The sequence below is a fragment of the Cervus elaphus genome, chromosome 1 (genome assembly GCF_910594005.1).
Source record: "Cervus elaphus chromosome 1, mCerEla1.1, whole genome shotgun sequence".
Classification (NCBI taxonomy): Eukaryota; Metazoa; Chordata; class Mammalia; order Artiodactyla; family Cervidae; genus Cervus; species Cervus elaphus.
In genome coordinates this window covers 95,483,097-95,503,285 of record NC_057815.1, presented here as the reverse complement: position 1 = coordinate 95,503,285, position 20,189 = coordinate 95,483,097, and the positions used below count along the sequence as shown (strand labels likewise).

Genomic DNA, 20,189 nt, shown 5'->3' with positions numbered 1-20,189 from the left:
AATAGCCTGAGTCATAAGGCACTTTTCAAAGGAGTACATTTATTTTACATTTCAGGTTATGCAATAATTGGAACAGAACAAATGAGAAGCCTCGTTGTAGAAAATTTAGGGAATGTGTTTAAATGAATGGGAAATTATGAACCTAAATTTTAATATTGGTTGAACTTCCCAGGTGGCACAGTGGTAAAGAATCTGCCGGCTAATGCAGGAGACACAGAGATACAGGTTTGATCCCTGGGTTGTGAAGATCCCCTAGAATAGGAAATGGCAACCTCATCCAGTACTGCTGTCTGGAAAGTTTCATGGACAGAGGAGTCTGGCAGGATGCAGTCCATGGGCTCTCAAAGGACTGGGCACAACCAAGCACTTAGCAGCACAAATACAAAACTGGGGTTTTCTACTCTTTAAGAATGTATCTGAAATATATTTGAAATAACTATATATTTTGTCAAGTCTATACACACTTTATATCTTATAATCTCAAAATGAGAGATTATACTATAAAAAGCCCCTTTTCATGTAGTATGGGATATGGTCCTCAAACTAAAACCAAGGGAAAATAAGCCCTATGATATGTTGCTGAATTTCCTGCATTCAAAGAAATTATCTACTGGAGGTAGCATTGGGGCTTCCCAGTAAAGGGAAGTCAGTAAAAAGCGACCCAGTAAAGGGTCGCTCAGTCAGTAAAGAATCTGCTTGCAGTGCAGGACACCTGGGTTCAATTCCTGGGTCAAGAAGATCCCCTGGAGAAGGAAATGGCAAACCACTCCAGTATTTTTGACTAGAAAATCCTATGGACAGAAGGAGCCTGGTGGGATACAGTCCATGGGGTCGCAAGAGTTGGACATGACTTAGCAACTAAACCACAACCACAACCAAGATGTGAAGAAGTTGTCTATTTCAGAAATATTAAATAGTGGTCAAACAGCTATAGTGGATGCTTTGATGTGCTGAATTTTAACACTTTGGATTCAATCTGAAAAAGAATTTTTTCCATATGACTTTCACAGCTTCTTTTACCTCCTTATTTCTCAAACTATAGATCAGGGGATTCAACATGGGAATCACAATGCCATAAAATACAGAGGCCACTTTCCTATTTTCATGGGAATTATGCAAATAAGACTGTTAAGTACATGTAAGAGAGCTTTCCATAGAAAATGGTGACTGCTGTCAGGCGGGAGGCACAGGCAGAGAAGGCTTTTTTCTTTCCTGCATTGGAAGAGATCCTCAGGAGGGCAGCCAGGAAAAACATGTAGGAAATGATGATGGCTGACACAGTGAATGTCAGCTTAAATCCCACAAAGACAAGAATCAGCATGATGTTGATGTCAGTGTTGGAGCAGGAGAGGGTAAGAACTGGAGGAACGTCGCAGAAAAAGTGACTGATGGTATTACCCTTGCAGAAGACCAGTGAAAACGTAAAACCTGTGTGCACAGATGCAGTTGTGGAGCCCATGATGTATGAACCAGCTATCAACTGGATGCAGACTCTTCGGGACACGGCGATGGGATAGCAAAGTGGGTTGTAGATGGCCATGTAACGGTTCACTGCCATAACATCAAGGAGGTAACAGTCACTGGTTACAAACCTTGTGTAAACTAATAATTGTATGACACAACCCTTGAATGATACTGATTTACTTTCTATTATGAAGTTTTGCATCATCTTGGGAGTGACAGCAGAGGTAAAACAGATATCAACAAAAGCCAAATGCTGTAGGAAAAAGTACATGGATGTTTGGACTCTGGAATCTGTCTTGATGAGTAGGATCATTCCAATATTACCCACCATGGAGGTCACATAGATGACCAGAAACATAGTGAAGATACAAATCCCAGAAGGAAGAATTCAGTCACTTCAGTGCTATTTCTCGGTGTCACGAGCACAAAAAGTCTAGAAAGGACTAAGAGGGAGACCAGAAAAAGAAAAGAAATGACTTGTTGACTAGAAGACACCCTTAACACTTTATGTCACTTTGTAAAAATTATATTTTCATGAAATTATATTTTCAAATTTCCAAAATTTCTTTCAATTTTTTAAAAATAAGAAATCACCACATAAAACCAACATATTAGGCATAGATTCATTTTCAAAACAAAGAAGTTTTCACAGAAGAAGATTCACTTTTAATATTTGGATGCTAAGAAACATAGATTGACATACATTTCACCAAATCTGCCAGTTTCCTTTCCATAGCCCAATGCTGAACATAAACGAAGCCTCAGAAGCACCGAGACTCAGCAGAGGTTAAGCACATTCAAATTACTTAGGCAGCTGGCCTTTCTTCATGGTAATCATTTAATCAGCAAAGACCTTCATCATAAATGAAACGAATTTCACACTGAGGCTGAGAGAGTCATTTCCTAGGCAGGTTGATAAGAAGTCTAGGGGTCCCCAAGGAGAGCGAGGTCTGGGATATTCAAGGAGGAAGAAAGGACAAACTTTTTTACTTTTTTTCCTCTACATTCCTTAGGATTATATAACAATAATGTATCCTGCCCGAGGACAGTCTTTGGATTAAACCCTCTGGCTAATTCTGTCATCTTAAAACATAAATTATGGGAGTAGGTCTGGTCTTTACAAGGATGTATCCTGCCTGAGGATGATCTTTGGATTAAACCTTCTGGCCAACTCTTATCTTAAAATGTAAATTATGGGAGTAGGTCTGGTGAGGTCTTTACAACCTCCAGACATTCTTTGGATTCATTGGAGAGTATATAACTCCATTGCTAACACTAGCAAAGGGTGTACTCTTTTGCCCCCTTCTGATGCCCATGTCAGAAGCTTTCTCTATTTCCTCTATACTTTAATAAAACTTTATTACACAAAAGCTCTGAGCGATCCAGCCTCGTCTCTGGCCCCGGATTGAATTCGTCTCCTCCGGAGGTCAAGAATCCCGCGTCTTATCGTTCAGCAACAACCTTTCAAGACAACCCAAGCTTAAAACATACACGTTATGTGTCAGATGTGGGTGGTAGGACTTGCATGGTTTCATTAGCTCTTGAAAAGTCTTCATAATGTCATATCTATACTTCACTAGAATTCAGAGTCATGAAAGTCAAGTTGGTATAGTAAATGTAGTAATAATTATCCTATCAAGATTCTGATTAAGTGGACCCCTGATCTATTCTAGCTTCCTCTAATAAGTACTTGTATACATGGGTGACTGCTTCCTTAAAAGTGTTGCATTTCAATTCTTTTACACCAGGTTATCCCGAGGAAGGAACTTGCACTAGTTTATTTCTTCTTGGCCCTCATTAAACACTGAATTAAAGAATGATTTCTTATCCTTACAATGAAGTTATCCAACTGTGCTTATTTCTCGGATGGTTTTGGAGAACCAGAGGAGCCCGTGTCAACAGGAGGCTTAGTCTGCACCATTCTTGACACTAAAAGCAACTTCTTACTAACCATCTCATTATGGAGGTGCGTTACAGTTATTTATAAGATGAGGTTACTTTAGCCTAATTCAGTTCAGTCGCTCAGTCGTGTCTGACTCTTTGCGACCCCATGAACCGTAGCACACCAGGCCTCCCTATCCATCACCAACTCCTGGAGTCCACCCAAACCCATGTCCATTGAGTCAGTGATGCCATCCAACCATCTCATCCTCTGTCGTCCCCTTCTCCTCCTGCCCTCAATCTTTCCCAGCATCAGGGTCTTTTCCAATGAGTCAGCTCTGCACATCAGGTGACCAAAGTATTGGAGTTTTAGCTTCAACATCAGTCCTTCCAGTGGACACCCAGGACTGATCTCCTTTAGGATGGACTGGTTGGATCTCCTTGCAGTCCAAGGGACTCTCAAGAGTCTTCTCCAACACCACAGTTCTAAAGCATCAATTCTTCAGCACTCAGCTTTCTTCACAGTCCAGCTTTCAAATCCATACATGACCACTGGAAAAACCATAGCCTTGACTAGATGGACCTTTGCTGGCAAAGTAATGTCTCTGCTTTTTAATATGCTGTCTAGGTTGGTCATAACTTTTCTTCCAAGGAGTAAGCGTCTTTTAATTTCATGGCTACAATCACCATCTGCAGTGATTTTGAAGCCCAGGAAAATAAAGTCAGCCATTGTTTCCCCATCTATTTGCCATGAAGTGATGGGACTAGATGCCATGATCTTAGTTTTCTGAATATTGAGCTTTCAGCCAACTTTTTCACTCTCCTCTTTCACTTTCATCAAGAGGCTCTTTAGTTCCTCTTCACTTTCTGCCATAAGGGTGGTGTCATCTGCATATCTGAGCTTATTGACATTTCTCCTGGCAATCTTGATTCCCGCTTGTGCTTCATCCAGCCCAGAATCATTCTCATGATGTACTCTGCATATAAGTTAAGTAAGCAGGGTGACAATATACAGCCTTGACATATTCCTTTTCCTATTTGGAGCCAGTCTGTTGTTCCATGTCCAGTTCTAACTGTTGCTTCCTGACCTGCATACAGGTTTCTCAAGTCACAGGTCAGGTGGTCTGGTATGCTCCTCTTTTTCAGAACTTTCCATAGTTTATTGTGATCCACACAGTCAAAGGCTTTGGCATAGTCAATAAAGCAGAAATAGATGTCTTTCTGGGACTCTCTTGCTTTTGTGATGATCCAGCGGATGTTGGCAATTTGATCTCTGGTTCCTCTGCCTTTTTAAAATCCAGTTTGAACATCTGGAAGTTCATGGCTCACATATTGCTGAAGCCTGGCTTGGAGAATAGTGCAATTGTGTGGTAGTTTGAGCATTCTTTGGGATTGTCTTTCTTTGGGATTGGAATGAAAACTGACATTTTCCAGTCCTGGGGCCACTGCTGAGTTTTCCAAATTTGCTGGTATAGTGAGTGCAGCACTTTCACAGCATCATGTTTCTGAAATCAGAGGACTATCTGGCTTTTGAAGAGTATCAGTTAAAGGGAAGTGTGTGGTAAGGATAATGGTACAAAGAAAATGGACCAAACATATATGGTCATGAATGTCACAAAAATTTTTTCCTCTAATTAAAAAGATACTAATTTCAGGAAATTGAACTGGGATTAAAATGATAAATGGCTGAGAAAAACTATAGGTTGCTGAAAATGTACATACATTGTGTTTGAATATTGCTTTATGAAATTGGATACATGAAACTATGGATACGTGTGTGTGTGTGTGTTAGCTGCTAAGAAGTGTCTGACTCTTTGTGACCCCATGGACTGTAGCCCACCACACTCCTCTGTCCATGGAATTCTCCAGGCAAGAATATTGGAGTGGGCCTCCCATTTCCTTCCCCATGGGATCATCCCGAACTAGGAATTGAACCCAGGTCTCCTGCATTGCAGATGCATTCTTTGCATTTTGAGCCACCAGGGAAGCCCTTATCCTTACCGTGAGCCTGCATTCTTCACAAGCCAGATGGCCCTCTTATTTCACATATGTATCAGGGGAAAGTACCCTCATCGTATAAGTAGCTCTAAGCCAAGCTATGTACCTCTATACATGAGATGATTAGTAAAAATACACTTTTAGTGTTAGGAATGTTGCAAACTAACTTATGAACAGGTGTGAAACTGAGTGAGAGAAAACCATCACTTTATAAACTTATAAATCTCTGCACTTTTTCTTTAATTTAAAAAATGCTTTTTTAAAAATATTTTTTGTTTTAAAACAAAGATGACCATTTATATTTTATGGATTAACTGATTTGCTAAGGCTTAAGTCTACCATTTTAAGTGTCTTATTTCTGGTTTTGCTTGTTCATTTGGATTTCTCTGGGTCACTTGAATTTTTTTAAGAATGTCACTTTGATTTATTTATAGTGTTTTTTTTTAATCACAGATATTTATGTAACTTTTTTGTGGCTACTTGAGAGATTCTATTGTGTGTATGCATAGCTGGTGTTACATTTTACCAGCTTGGGTGAAATGCTGTATATATTGAGAATCACATTAGTCAGAATTAAGCTTTCTACTTCTACTGTCAAACACAGTTTAGAAATCTCAAGAGAAAATCAATTTTATTTATTCATACTTTTCTCTTTCCTTGGCCTTCTTCTTTCTTATTGTTACAAGATATACTATCTAAAACCAAATAAAAGAAAGAACTTGATTATGTGCATAGGTAAGGATGACACAAATACTGTGTACCGGAAACCTACTTCACATAGAATGATATATGTATGTTTCAAAGAAAAGAAAAAATATACTTGTTTGAACATCAGTCAAAAAAGGAAAGACTGGCTATATTAATAGCAGATAAAGTAGACTTCACAGCATAGAAAATTAGCAAAGATAGTGGGATAGTGTGTAATGATATAAGGGTTAACCTACCAAGAAGAAATAGAAATCCTAAGGGTGTGAGTACCAAAGAAGAGAGCTGCAACATATGTGATGCAAAAACTGATAGAACTGAAGGAAAAGTAGAGAAGCATAGTTATAGTATATACATTAACACTCTTTTCAACACTTGGTAGGACAACTAGACAGAAAAAAATAAGGATATGAAAAAACTCAACAGCACCATCAAACAACTGGATTTAATAGACATTTACCAAACATGCCATCTAAAAGAGAATATAAATTTTTTATAGCATCAGCAGAATATATGTCAAGATAGACCATATCCTAAGTCGTGAAAAAATCCTTTAAAAATTTAAAAGAATTGAAATCATGGTATATCTTCCCTGAATGTGATGGTATCAAATATGGCAGCTTTATCTACTATCTTTGCAACTTCCAGTGAATGCATTTTTATTCAAAATGACAATATAAAAATGAAGAAGAAAAAATGTAAAACCTGCTTTGTAATGATGTGAGTTTCAAGTGATCAAATTTAAGTAAATTTATCATCATGAGGACAAGTATTGAATTAGTGTATGTCAAATGGCCATAATAACACATGCAAATAATACACTATGGGCATAGAGTATTGATGCAGTGATTGATCAGTGAATTAATTAATTCAATTATTTGTTCATTTGTGTTCTTTCTCAGGCAACACTCTGCCCAACTGACTTCCCTCACTTCATTTCCATTACATCACCAGTGATAATGGGATTCCTCCTGCCCTTGGGGCAAAACATGATGAACTTTGACTCTGACCATTCCACCTGCCACTCCCTGCATGCAGTTCAGTGAGACATCGCTGATGTTGAAAGGTGAAATTTACTGTTATACTTACACCAATGCTGCTCTCAGAGTCTCTTTCTCCCACTGGTGGAGGCTGACTGCCAAGGCTCTCCGTGGGGTTCCTTCCTGACCAGGAGTTTATAGCTGGGGTTTGAGAGATCACTACTGGATTCCAGAGGCCGTGGAAGAACAGGAAGAAACAACATTCATTATTCTCTGCTGAATAAAAGTTCATATTTCCAGAGGGGACAAAGTGTAATTTTGTGTTACTACCTTTAGGGACTTATTGGTTTCACTGTTGAAAGAATTGCCCCATTAGTAACAAATTACCTTCCTGCCCTCCTTTGCTTTCTCCCTCTGTTTTTTCTTTCTTCCCTGTTTTCTTTCTTTCCTCTTCCCTCCCCCTTTCTCTTCCTCCTTCCTTTCCCCCTTCCTCCTTCCTGTCTCTTTGCCATCCTTTTTATTTGGGGGGAGTGAGTTATATAAGAAACCATCCATAAGGTTAAAATGCAGAAGTACCAAAGTGCATAAAGTAAGACACAACTCCCCTCTATCCCTGATTCCCAGTTTCTAGTTTCCCTCCTGGGAGAACATCACTGTCCCAACTTCTGTATTCTTCCAGATTAGCCTTGAATTGCATTTGCAAACGTACCAATATTATATTCTTTATTCCTTAGCCATACAAATGACAGTGTATCACTCACATTTTTCTGTGGCCTGCAGTTCACATAATATTTCTGGATGACCTACATGGAAAAGGAAATCTCACTCTTACCTGGTTGCATAGTATTTCGTGAAACAGTTGCATTGCTTGCTTAATATGTTTAATGAAACTCTCTTCTCTATTAGTAGATATTTAGATGGTTTCCAATCTTCCCTAAAAAACATACAATACATATATTAGTGTGCATAAGTGTGAACATATATCTCTAGGATTGAAAGATATTTAGGAGAAGAACCTCCAAGTCAAAGGCCATGAACACTATAAATGTTGATAGATATTGCCCAAGTGTCCTTCAGAACAAGGTTTTGTCCATTTAAATCACTTCTAGCAAATCTAAAGTGATTATTTCTGTGAATCTTCTCTAACAAAATGCTAAGAAATGTTATTAAACTTTGTCACTGTGATAAGTAATGGACAGTAGAATTTAGTTTTTTTTGCAGTTTTCTACTACAAACCAGACTGAGCAACTTTTTCAATGTCCAAGAAAGATTAGTATCTCCTTTTCTGTGAGTTATCTGTTTGTATATGTTGCCCTGTTAAAATTTTTGATTTTACATTGATGTTTGGAGTCAAGAACTCTTCCTTGTAAAATCTGCAAGTATTTATTCTCAATATTAAATATTTAACACTGCTGTTGTTTAGTTGCTGAGTCATGTCGGACTCTTGGCGACCCCACAGGCTGCCACATGCCAGGCCTCCCTGCCCCTCACCATCTTTTGGAGCTCACTCAAGTCCATGTCCATTGAATCGGTGCTGCCATCCAACCATCTCATCCTCTGTTGCCCTCTTCTCCTTTTGCCTACAATCTTTCCCAGCATCAGGGTCTTTTCCAATGGGTCTTTGCCCAGTTTTGCCACTAGCTCTGCGATCTTGGGTGTGTCATTTATGTCTTGAGCCTTAACTTCCTCACTTGTAAAATGAGGACAATGAGAGTGTCTACTTCAGAAGGACTGTGAAGGTTTATAGACTTTAAAATAAAGGCTGTGAAAAGAGACAAAGAAGGACACTACATAATGATCAGAGGATCAATCCAAGAAGAAGATATACCAATTATAAATATATATGCACCCAACATAGAAGCACCACAATATGTAAGGCAAATGCTAACAAGAATGAAAGGGGAAATTAACAATAACACAATAATAGTGGGAGACTTTAATACCCCACTCACACTTATGGATAGATCAACTAAACAGAAAATTAACAAGGAAACACAAACTTTAAATGACACAATGGTCCAGCTAGACCTAATTGATATCTATAGGACATTTCAACCCAAAACAATCAATTTCACCTTTTTCTCAAGTGCGCATGGAATCTTCTCCAGAATAGATCACATCCTGGGCCATAAATCTAGCCTTGGTAAATTCAAAAAAATTGAAATCATTCCAGTCATCTTTTCTGACCACAATGCAGTAAGATTAGATCTCAATTACAAGAAAAAAAAAAACTATTAAAAATTCCAACATATGGAGGCTAAATAACACACTTCTGAATAACCAACAAATCATAGAAGAAATCAAAAAAGAAATCAAAATATGCATAGAAACAAATGAAAATGAAAACACAACCCAAAACCTATGGGACACTGTAAAAGTAGTGCTAAGGGGAAGGTTCATAGCAATACAGGCTTACCTCAAGAAACAAGAAAAAAGTCAAATAAATAACCTAACTCTACACCCAAAGCAACCAGAGAAGGAAGAAATGAAGAACTCCAGGGTTAGTAGAAGGAAAGAAATCTTAAAAATTAGGGCAGAAACAAATGCAAAAGAAACAAAAGAGACCATAGCAAAAATCAACAAAGCTAAAAGCTGGTTTTTTGAAAAGGTAAATAAAATTGACAAACGGTTAGCCAGACTTATCAAGAAACAAAGGGAGAAGAACCAAATCAACAAAATTAGAAATGGAAATGGAGAGATCACAACAGACAACTCTGAAATACAAAGGATCATAAGAGACTACTACCAGCAGCTCTATGCCAATAAAATGGACAACTTGGAAGAAATGGACAAATTCTTAGAAAAGTATAACTTTCCAAATCTGAACCAGGAAGAAATAGAATATCTTAATAGACCCATTACAAGCACGGAAATTGAAACTGTAATCAGAAGTCTTCCAGCAGACAAAAGCCCAGGACCAGATGGCTTCACAGCTGAATTCTACCAAAAATTGAGAAGAGCTAACACCTATCTTACTCAAACTCTTCCAGAAAATCGCAGAAGAAGGCAAACTTCCAAACTCATTCTATGAGACCACCATCACCCTAATACCAAAACCAGACAAAGATGCCACAAAAAAGAAAACTACAGGCCAATATCACTGATGAACATAGATGCAAATATCCTTAACAAAATTCTAGCAAACAGAATGCAACAACATATTAAAAAGATCATACATCATGAGCAAGTGGGCTTTATCCCAGGAATTCAAGGATTCTTTAATATCTGCAAATCAACCAATGTAATACATCACATTAACAAATTGAAAGATAAAAACCATATGATTATCTTAATAGATGCAGAAAAAGCCTTTGACAACATTCAACACCCATTTATGATTAAAACTCTCCAGAAAGCAGGAATAGAAGGAACACACCTCAACATAATAAAAGCTATATATGACAAATCCACAGCAAACATTACCCTCAATGGTGAAAAACTGAAAGCATTTCCCTTAAAGTCAGGAACAAGACAAGCGTGCCTTCTCTCACCACTACTATTCAACATAGTTTTGGAAGTGTTGGCCACAGCAATCAGAGCAGAAAAAGAAATAAAAGGAATCCAGATAGGAAAAGAAGAAGTAAAACTCTCACCATTTGCAGACCACATGATCCTCTACATAGGAAACCCTAAAGACTCTACCAGAATAATTACTAGAGCTAATCAATGAATACAGTAATGTTGCAGGATATAAAATTAACACACAGAAATCCCTTGCATTCCTATACACTAACAATGAAAAAACAGAAAGAGAAATTAAGGAAACAATAACATTCACCATTGCAACACAAAGAATAAAATAATTAGGAGTATATCTACCTAAAGAAATGAAAGACCTATACATAGAAAACTATAAAACACTGATGAAAGAAATCAAAGAGGACACAAATAGATGGAGAAATATACTATGTTCATGGATTGGAAGAATCAATATTGTGAAAGTGGCTATACTACCCAAAGCAATCTATAGATTCAATACAATCCCTATCAAGCTACCAATGGTATTTTTCACAGAACTAGAACAAATAATTTCACAATTTGTATGGAAATACAAAAAACCTCGAATAGCCAAAGCAATGTTGAGAAAGAAGAATGGAACTGGAGGAATCAACCTGCCTGACTTCAGACTATACTACAAAGCCACAGTCATCAAGACAGTATGGTACTGGCACAAAGACAGAAATATAGATCAATGGAACAGAATAGAAAGCCCAGAGATAAATCCACATATCTATGGACACCTTATCTTCGACAAAGGAAGCAAGGTTATACAATGGAAAAAAGACAACCTCTTTAACAAGTGGTGCTGGGAAAACTGGTCAACCACTTGTAAAAGAATGAGACTAGAACACTTTCTAACACCATACACAAAAATAAACTCAAAATGGATTAAAGATCTAAATGTAAGACCAGAAACTATAAAACTCCTAGAGGAGAACATAGGCAAAACACTCTCCGACATAAATCACAGCAGGATCCTCTATGACCCACCTCCCAGAATATTGGAAATAAAAGCAAAACTAAACAAATGGGACCTAATGAAACTTAAAAGCTTTTGCACAACAAATGATACGATAAGCAAGGTGAAAAGACAGCTTCAGAATGGGAGAAAATAATAGCAAATGAAGCAACAGACAAAGGATTAATCTCAAAAATATACAAGCAACTCCTGCAGCTCAATTACAGAAAAATAAATGACCCAATCCAAAAATGGGCCAAAGAACTAAACAGACATTTCTCCAAAGAAGACATACAGATGGCTAACAAACACATGAAAAGATGCTCAACATCACTCATTATCAGAGAAATGCAAATCAAGACCTCAATGAGGTACCATTACATGCCAGTCAGGATGGCTGCTATCCAAAAGTCTACAAGCAATAAATGCTGGAGAGGGTGTGGAGAAAAGGGAACCCTCTTACACTGTTGGTGGGAATGCAAACTAGTACAGCCACTATGGAAAACAGTGTGGAGATTTCTTAAAAAACTGGAAATAGAACTGCCATATGACCCAGCAATCCCACTCCTGGGCATACACACTGAGGAAACCAAATCTGAAAGAGGCACATGCACCCCAGTGTTCATCGCAGCACTGTTTATAATAGCCAGGACATGGAAGCAACCTAGATGTCCATCAGCAGATGAATGTGGTACATATACACAATGGAATACTTCTCAGCCATTAAAAAGAATTCATTTGAATCAGTTCTAATGAGATGGATGAAACTGGAGCCCATTATACAGAGTGAAGTAAGCCAGAAAGCTAAACACCAATACAGTATACTAACGCATATATATGGAATTTAGAAAGATGGTTATGATAACCCTATATGCAAAACAGAAAAAGAAACACAGATGTACAGAATAAACTTTTGGACTCTGTGGGAGAAGGCAAGGGTGGGATGTTCTGAGAGAATAGCATTGAAACAAGTATACTAACAAGGGTGAAACAGATCACCAGCCCAGGTGGAATGCATGAGACAAGTGCTCAGGGCTGGTGCACTGGGAAGACCCAGAGGGATGGGATGGGGAAGGAGATGGGAGGGGGGATCGGGATGGGGAACACATGTAAATCCATGGCTGATTCATGTCAATGTATGACAAAAACCACTACAATATTGCTAAGTAATTAGCTTCCAACTAATAAAATAAATAAATAAATAAATAAATAACACCCCCCCCCTCACAAAAAAGAAGGGTTTGAAGGTATAAATAAAATCAAGCTTGCAAAGCTCTTAGCACTCATTAGCTAGTCTTTAAACTCTTGATTTCAGACAATTTACAGCTTGAGGCCATTGAAATGAGACTAACTTTAGAGACCAGTATTGAGTAGCAAGGACTGTGAACAGAAAGAGCAGAGGACAATCCAGGAGAATTTCCTGTAAGAAAGAGGTGTGTGTGGAGCACATGTAAAGGACAGGAAGGCAAATGGGACAACTTAAGTGGTCTTGGAGGTGGGAATCAGATGGTTGTGCTTTTTGGACAGAGAGGAGTTCAGACTGCCCAGTGGGTAGGAAGAGCTGCCAAGTGGTCCAGGAGATGGGGGGATTGTTGTGCCAACTCTGGGAGGTCCAGTGAGAATCTCACAGGGCAGACACAGCCTGTGTGGGCAAGAGCCTCACAGTCCTAGAAACTGCTCATGGGCTCTGATTAAAACTTGGGTGCACATGGAAGCTGATATGTTCTGCCTTTTTATCAAATCTCAATTATACTTCTTGGGGCTGCTTAGTGGGTGGGTGTCATCCCCGTGTCTCAGTTCTGCTTTATCAAGTGATGAATCCTATCCCTGCCCTCTCTTCCCTGGTCAGAAACACAACCACAATAATTTTTCAGCCATGAAAAGCAGAGACATTTCTTTGTCAACAAAGGTCCGTCTAGTCAAGGCTACGGTTTTTCCAGTGGTCATGTACAGATGTGAGAGTTGGACTATAAAGAAAGCTGAGCAGAGAAGAATTGATGCTTTTGAACTGTGGTGTTGGAGAAGACTCTTGAGAGTCCCTTGGACTGCAAGGAGATCCAACCAGTCCCTCCTAAAGGAAATCAGTCCTGGGTGTTCATTGGAAGGACTGATGCTGAAGCTGAAACTCTAGTACTCTGGCCACCTGATGTGCAGAGCTGACTCATTGGAAAAGACCCTGATGCTGGGAAAGATTGAAGGCAGGAGGAGAAGGGGACGACAGAGGATGAGATGGTTGGATGGCATCACGGACTCGATGGACATGAGTTTGAGTAAGCTCCGGGAGTTGGTGATGGACAGGGAGGCCTGGAGTGCTGCTGTCCATGGGGTCACAAAGAGTTGGACGTGACTGAGTGACTTAACTAAACACTAGTGAGGGAGCATTCTCCGTCCCCCTTCTGATGTCTGTGTCAGAAGCTTTCTCTATCTCTCTTATACTTTAATAAAACTTTATTACAAAAAAAGCTCTGAGCGATCAAGCCTCGTCTCTGGCCACGGATTGAATTCTTCTCCTCTATAGGCCAAGAATCCTGGCATCTCTCGTGGTTCAGCAACAACATTTCACACTGGTCAATATATATTCCTTATATTATTGCAAGATTTGTTTACCATGTCTTTAAATTAGATGTGATAATAGGCAGCTAAAGCCCTGCAACTTTGGTCTTCATTAGAAATTTTTTTTGGATCATTCTAGGTGTTTATTTTTCTTTCCAAATGGACATGGTGCTTTTTTTAGGGGAAGGCTGCACTATCACGACTTTCTTCTATGTTAATTGTTCTTTAATCTCCTCTCTGTTACCTTTTTGGCAATCAACATTCTTTTAGTAAAAAAAGAAAAAAAATTTAATTTCATTAGGTTCTCAAATACATTTGGATATTGTTGATCTCAGTGTCCTCTTATTTTAAATTTTCTTTGTTCCCCAGTATCATTTTTATTAATAAGCTGGCAAATTATTTATCCACTTTATTGTTATTTTTAGCTTTGGAGAATTCTGCTGCTGCTGCTAAGTTGCTTCAGTCATGTCCAACCCTGTGCAACCCCATAGATGGCAGCCCACCAGGTTCCCCCATCACTGGGATTCTCCAGGCAAGAGTACTGGAGTGGGTTGCCTTTTCCTTCTCCTTGGAGAATGAGTTCTTTCATTTATTATTTCTGTCATCTATGGGGTTTTCAACATCAACTAAAAATAATTGCTACTCTCTTCTCCTTTAATATTATTTTCTGATGCCTTGAAATATATACTTACTTAATTTATCATTATTTCCTATTTATTAACTCAAGTATTTATAAAGTTATAAAATTTTATTTGAACACCCCTTATAGTTTGTAATGTAATGATTTGTAAAATATTATTTTATATGTATTTGTCAATTTTTTTTTAATCAACCAAAGGGTTGTTTAAATGAGAATTTCAGTTTTAAGTGGTCGAGTTTTAGGTGTTTCTAACTTCAAGCTTTAAAGTTAAATTCTAGATATACTTCTTTAGATCATAGAATATTTCTACACTATTTCTGATTTTTGGAGTCCATTGTATTTCTGTAATTCTTCCAGGGACATATAAATAGGACATAGGAAAGAATAAAGAAAAAAAAAAAAGAAAAAAAGGAAAGAAAGAAGAAAGGGGGGCAAAGAGGAAGGAAAGGAAGAGAGAAAGAAAAAGAAGGCACAAAGAAAGATATTTGTCAGATTCCAAGTTATTTTGAAGGGGAAAATCAGTTCTTCCAATAAATCAGACTGTGATGTGTCTAACACGGTATTAAATAACCACAAAACACCAACAAGAAACAATTTTTCTAACTGGACTCCCCCAGTCTACAAGGAAACTGTAAAAAGACTAAGAAATCTCTAAGTATCTTCTACTTTCTCACTATAACTTTTCCTACTTTATTCTTTGCACCTCTTGAACAATAATTACTGAGATGCCCAGTTGCTGATCTTCTTTTTGCCAGTAACTAAATCTAGAGAGAGTACCTGCTTACTCAATTCATACTTGGATTCATTCAGCAAAGCATGTATTCTATAAAAAGCCCATTCCCACTTATTGAGATGTCTACAGCTTCTGTACAGTGAGCTACAAAAGCAAAATAAACCTAAATTTTGATTTTAGGTGTGTTTGATTGGTAGGCTTCCACAATGTAGAGTTTCTGTATGTATTTACTCTCATTAATGATATCAAATAGTTTTTCTGTAACTTTATTTAAATTTTTTTTTTTCCTCAACTTGATCTTTCAAGAACTGGGAGAGGTGAGTTTAACATTTACTATTACGGTACCATTGTGCATTTTTCATCCATGCATTTTGTGATCTTTCACTTTGTATATATTAAGGTGATATTATTTAATATACAGATTTTTTCATGAATATATCTACACAATCAAAGTTCTCTATGCAAGGTATTTAAAGATATTACATTAAAGAATGTTTGTATAAGGAGACTTATCAAAATAGTAAAACTAGAATTGCCTCTGTCTTCAGAGATGATTCAGGGTGGTAAATATAAACATGTTTCCTTTCTTTTCTGCAGAGGTTTGTTTACAGTTCAGGTGAAGATAAGGTTTCTCTCTGCAAAGCAAATATGAGCAGCTCACCAGCAACCTTAAGCAATATCAGAGTTTCATAATTTTAGGCTTTCTCTCCGAGAGTGCAGAAAAATGCACACTGTTGCATGGGCTGGTATCATCTGGTTTCTTTTGATACTGTTTGTGTGACAGTTGGATCCATATCTCTATGCTTCTATGCTCATCATTCAGTCCACGATTTGGAACTTCTGGAAATGTTGAAGAAGGCAATGAACTCCTCTCAATTACAACATCCTATGGTTTAACTGACTAATGAGATTGAAAGAAGTATAATAAGTGATCTCAGTCTTTTTTTTTTTTTAAACGTGCTTGTCAACAGGATGGGTGTGTAATTAATTCTTTTTTTTTTCCCCTCAAGTTCAAGCTCAGGTATAACTTCTGTTCAACCTTTACTCCTCCAACCTCAAGGCCTCGCTTTTGGGTAAATGAGTCTATTCTGTAGCACCAAATTATGCATTGCATGTTATACATGTGCAAGATGGTATTGCTGGAGATTCATGTTATATTTAAAATACAATCTTACCAAAATGAACTGATATGATCTGCATTTGCCTGACTCCTGTGTCAGTTTCCTAGTTGGTTAGAGAACATATACAGAAAAGAGAGGTACTGCTCCGTAATGTCTGCATATTCATGCAGATTCATGGAACTGGTTTTTTTTCCCCCATTTCCTTTCTGCATGTTTCCTCCAAAAATGGCACTTTCAATTATTCTTTATAAAATTAAAATAGCTTAGCTATAGACTCGCAGCAAGAGTAATAGTACCAGACACCAAAAAAGATTTTTGTCCTGAGACTTTTTATATTATACATATAGAGGATATTTAAAAAATTTTATACACTTCATTTTCTTGTTCTTTTTTAAGGACAGGTGTTTGAAAAAAGGGCTCATCAAAAGGTTCAAACGGAGTATCAAAGACCTTTTCAGACACTTTCTTTTTGAGAAACACATGAATTAGAAAATTATTTAATGATTTAAGATGTTTTCATTAAATTTCAGATCTATTGATATAATTAAAGAATGCCTTTGGAACTCACAGGCTTCCCTGGTAGCTCAGCTGGTAAAGAATCCACCTGCAATGCAGAAGACCTTGTTTTGATTCCTGGATTGGGAAGATCCGCTGGAGAAGGGACAGGCCACCTACTCCAATATTCTTGGGCTTCCCTGGTGGTCTCAGATGGTAAAGAAACCACCTGCAATGTGGGAGACCTGGGTTTGATCCCTGGGTTGGGAAGATCCCCTGGAGGAAGGAATGGCTACCCACTCGAGTATTCTAGCCTGGAGAATTCTGTGGACTGTATAGTCCATGGGATCACAAAGAGTCAGCATGACTGAGTGACTTTCACTTCACTTGGAACTCACAAATATTTGCCACACCTTCTGCTGTTGAGAAATAAGATAATTGCTCCCTGCTTGTTGAATCATATTGAGTTAGTAATTGATGTTCAGTCTAGAAACACTTCTTTCCAACCCCTTTTAGGGCTTCTCTTACATCTTTGTTTCTCAGACTGTAGATGAGAGGGTTTAACATGGGAATCACAACCCCATAAAAAATGGAAGCCATTTTTTCTTGCTCTTGAGACTCTATGGTACCACGGTGCAGGTACATATAAGAGAGCGTTCCATAGAAAATGGTGACAGCTGTCAGGTGGGAGGCACAGGTGGAGAAGGCTTTCTTCCTCCCTGCAGCAGAAGAGATCTTCAGGATGGCAGACAAGATAAACATGTAGGAAAAGATGATGACCAGTATAGTGAATGTCAAGTTAAAACCCACAAAGGCTGCCAGTACCATGATGCTGAAGTAAATATCAGAGCATGAAAGGGCCAGAATTGGGGGTTCATCACAGAAAAAGTGGTTAATTTTATTGGATTTGCAAAACTTCAGTGAGAAAGTAAAACTTACATTGACAGAAGCATTCAGGAAGCCCATGAAGTATGAACCAGTTAAGAGTTGACTGCAGACTCTCTGGGACATGACAGTTCCATAGCGAAGTGGGTTACAGATGGCCACATAACGGTCCACTGCCATAGCTGCCAGGATGTAGCAATCACTTGTTACAAAGGTACCATAGACTAGTAATTGCACCATACATCCGAAGAATGAGATGGAATTTTTGGTGCTCATCAAATTATGCAACATCTTGGGAGTGATAGCAGTGGCATAACAGAGATCAACAAAAGCCAAGTTTTGGAGGAAAACGTACATGGGGGTGTGAAGGGAAGAGTCAGTCTTGATGAGGAGGATCATGCCTATGTTACCCACTAGCGTGGCCATGTAGATCACTAGAAATACTGTGAAAAAGACATGCCAAGACTTATGTTGACCAGCGAATCCCAGGAGAATGAATTCAGTTACTTCAGTACCATTGTTTTGTCCCATGGCTTGTAATGATGAAATAATGGCTGAAAAGTTGCAAAGAAAGAGCAGAGAAAGCTGACTATTGTGATTCTTAAATTCTAGAACTGGAAATAGTACAATATATAACTTCACAGTAGGGTCAGAGAATAATTTCCATGACATAATTGACTTAGATGTTTAAAGGTTGAACCTTGATATTTGACTGAGATATTTTAGTTTGGGGATGTTGTTGTGGACCAAACAGCATCTGTATTCTCAGAGTGCAGAGTGATGGGTATTTCATATCAATTCAGGAACAAATGAGATATACATAAAGAAATATTCTAATTATTCTTTCTTTTATGCTCCCTATACTTTAATTGGGCTTCCCAGCTTGCTCAGTGGGTAAAGAATCCGCCTGCAATGCAGGAGACACAGGAGACATGGGTTCAACTCCCATGGAGGAGGGCATAGCAACCCACTCCAGTATTGTCTAGAGAATGCCATGGACAGAGGAGCTTGGTGGGACAGTCCATGGGTCACAAAGAGTCAGATGTGACTGAAGCAACTGAGCATGCAAGCACACATGCATACTTTAATTAGAAATTCTAATTGGTTTCACTACTAAACACTGTATTTTTGTATTTGAAATCTTCACATATCCATAGAATTCTATAAGATCTTGTTTACAGTCATCTTCACATTTTTTCACGTTATCCTTTTCCTTTCCTTTGCAGCTCCTCTCTGCTATGATGGTCTCAGTGAAATTGTAGAGTTCCTTATGGAAGTGTTTATCACAGTATTTATGGCTTGCAAAGGATTTATTTATTTATAAAATTTCCAATCTGTTGTGATCCTTTACTTTTGTAAAAAACAACGGGATGTTCTCAGCATTGTGAACATTTTGTGATAGTTTAAGTGCCCGATCTCACTATCTGTAGTTGCCCCATCACAGACTAGAAACAGAGAGTCCAAGGGCGGGTGCTGGTCGGTGGACCACACAGCGAGTAGCGCTGCTCCGTGGTGTCCATCCATCCCTCTGTGCTTTCCTGGTGATGGACAGCACGCTGCCTACAATGTGTCTCCACTCCAAATAACCCAGAGTGAAATTTCTGTAGGGTGTATTCCTAGAGAAGAAATTTTTCATCTGGAGGTATACTCGTATTTAACTTGGTCAAGGTTTTTCAGATCACTTTCCGTAATGGATGTCCCAGTGTACAGTCATACTATTCATGCATGGGGATTCCCATGTCCTTATTTCCTAGTGAAAATTTGTTATTTTTCCTAATGTTTTTCTGCCAGGAAAATAGGTACAAAGTGTTGACTCATTTTTATTCATTTGTCCCCTTTAATTACAAAAATGTGATTTTTGTCTATTATTCTTCTTAGACTTTGGGGGTTCTATTCTTTTGTAAATTGCTTATTTATATTATTGATAAATACTTCTATTGATTGATTTTATGTGTTCTTTGTTTATCTAATATTTGAATATCTTGTCAGTTTTTGTCTGAAAATTTTTCTCACATTTTATCGTCTATTAATTTTGCTTATGGTATCCTTTAGAAAACAGAAATTCTTAAATTTAAAATAACAAGTCTTCATTTATTTGCCTTATGCTTGTTCATTTGAAAAGTAAACTTAATTTCCCGGTTCATTTCCCCAGGATAGTAAAATGCAATAATAGAACTTTTTTCATTTTAGGTTGCTGGCATATGGCGTTTGTGGCACTGCACATTTTATATCATATATATAATTTGATAAATACTATTAGTGTTTTGTCAGTATT

General features: G+C 38.0%; 1 protein-coding gene and 1 pseudogene across 1 annotated transcript; both read right to left on the bottom strand.

The window, feature by feature from the left end:
• Window positions 1-957: 957 nt before the first annotated feature.
• Window positions 958-5,359, bottom strand: LOC122703255 (annotated as a pseudogene).
• Window positions 5,360-17,515: 12,156 nt separating this feature from the next.
• Window positions 17,516-18,445, bottom strand: LOC122676638 (putative olfactory receptor 5AK3). The gene has a single exon (XM_043876155.1). The coding sequence runs from the start codon at window positions 18,443-18,445 to the stop codon at window positions 17,516-17,518; it is 930 nt and encodes a 309-aa protein (XP_043732090.1).
• Window positions 18,446-20,189: the final 1,744 nt, after the last annotated feature.

What these genes read in the sequence shown, in the direction of transcription:
- LOC122676638 (XM_043876155.1), bottom strand. Translation starts at nt 18,445, where the DNA reads ATGGGACAAAACAATGGTACTGAAGTAACTGAATTCATTCTCCTGGGA.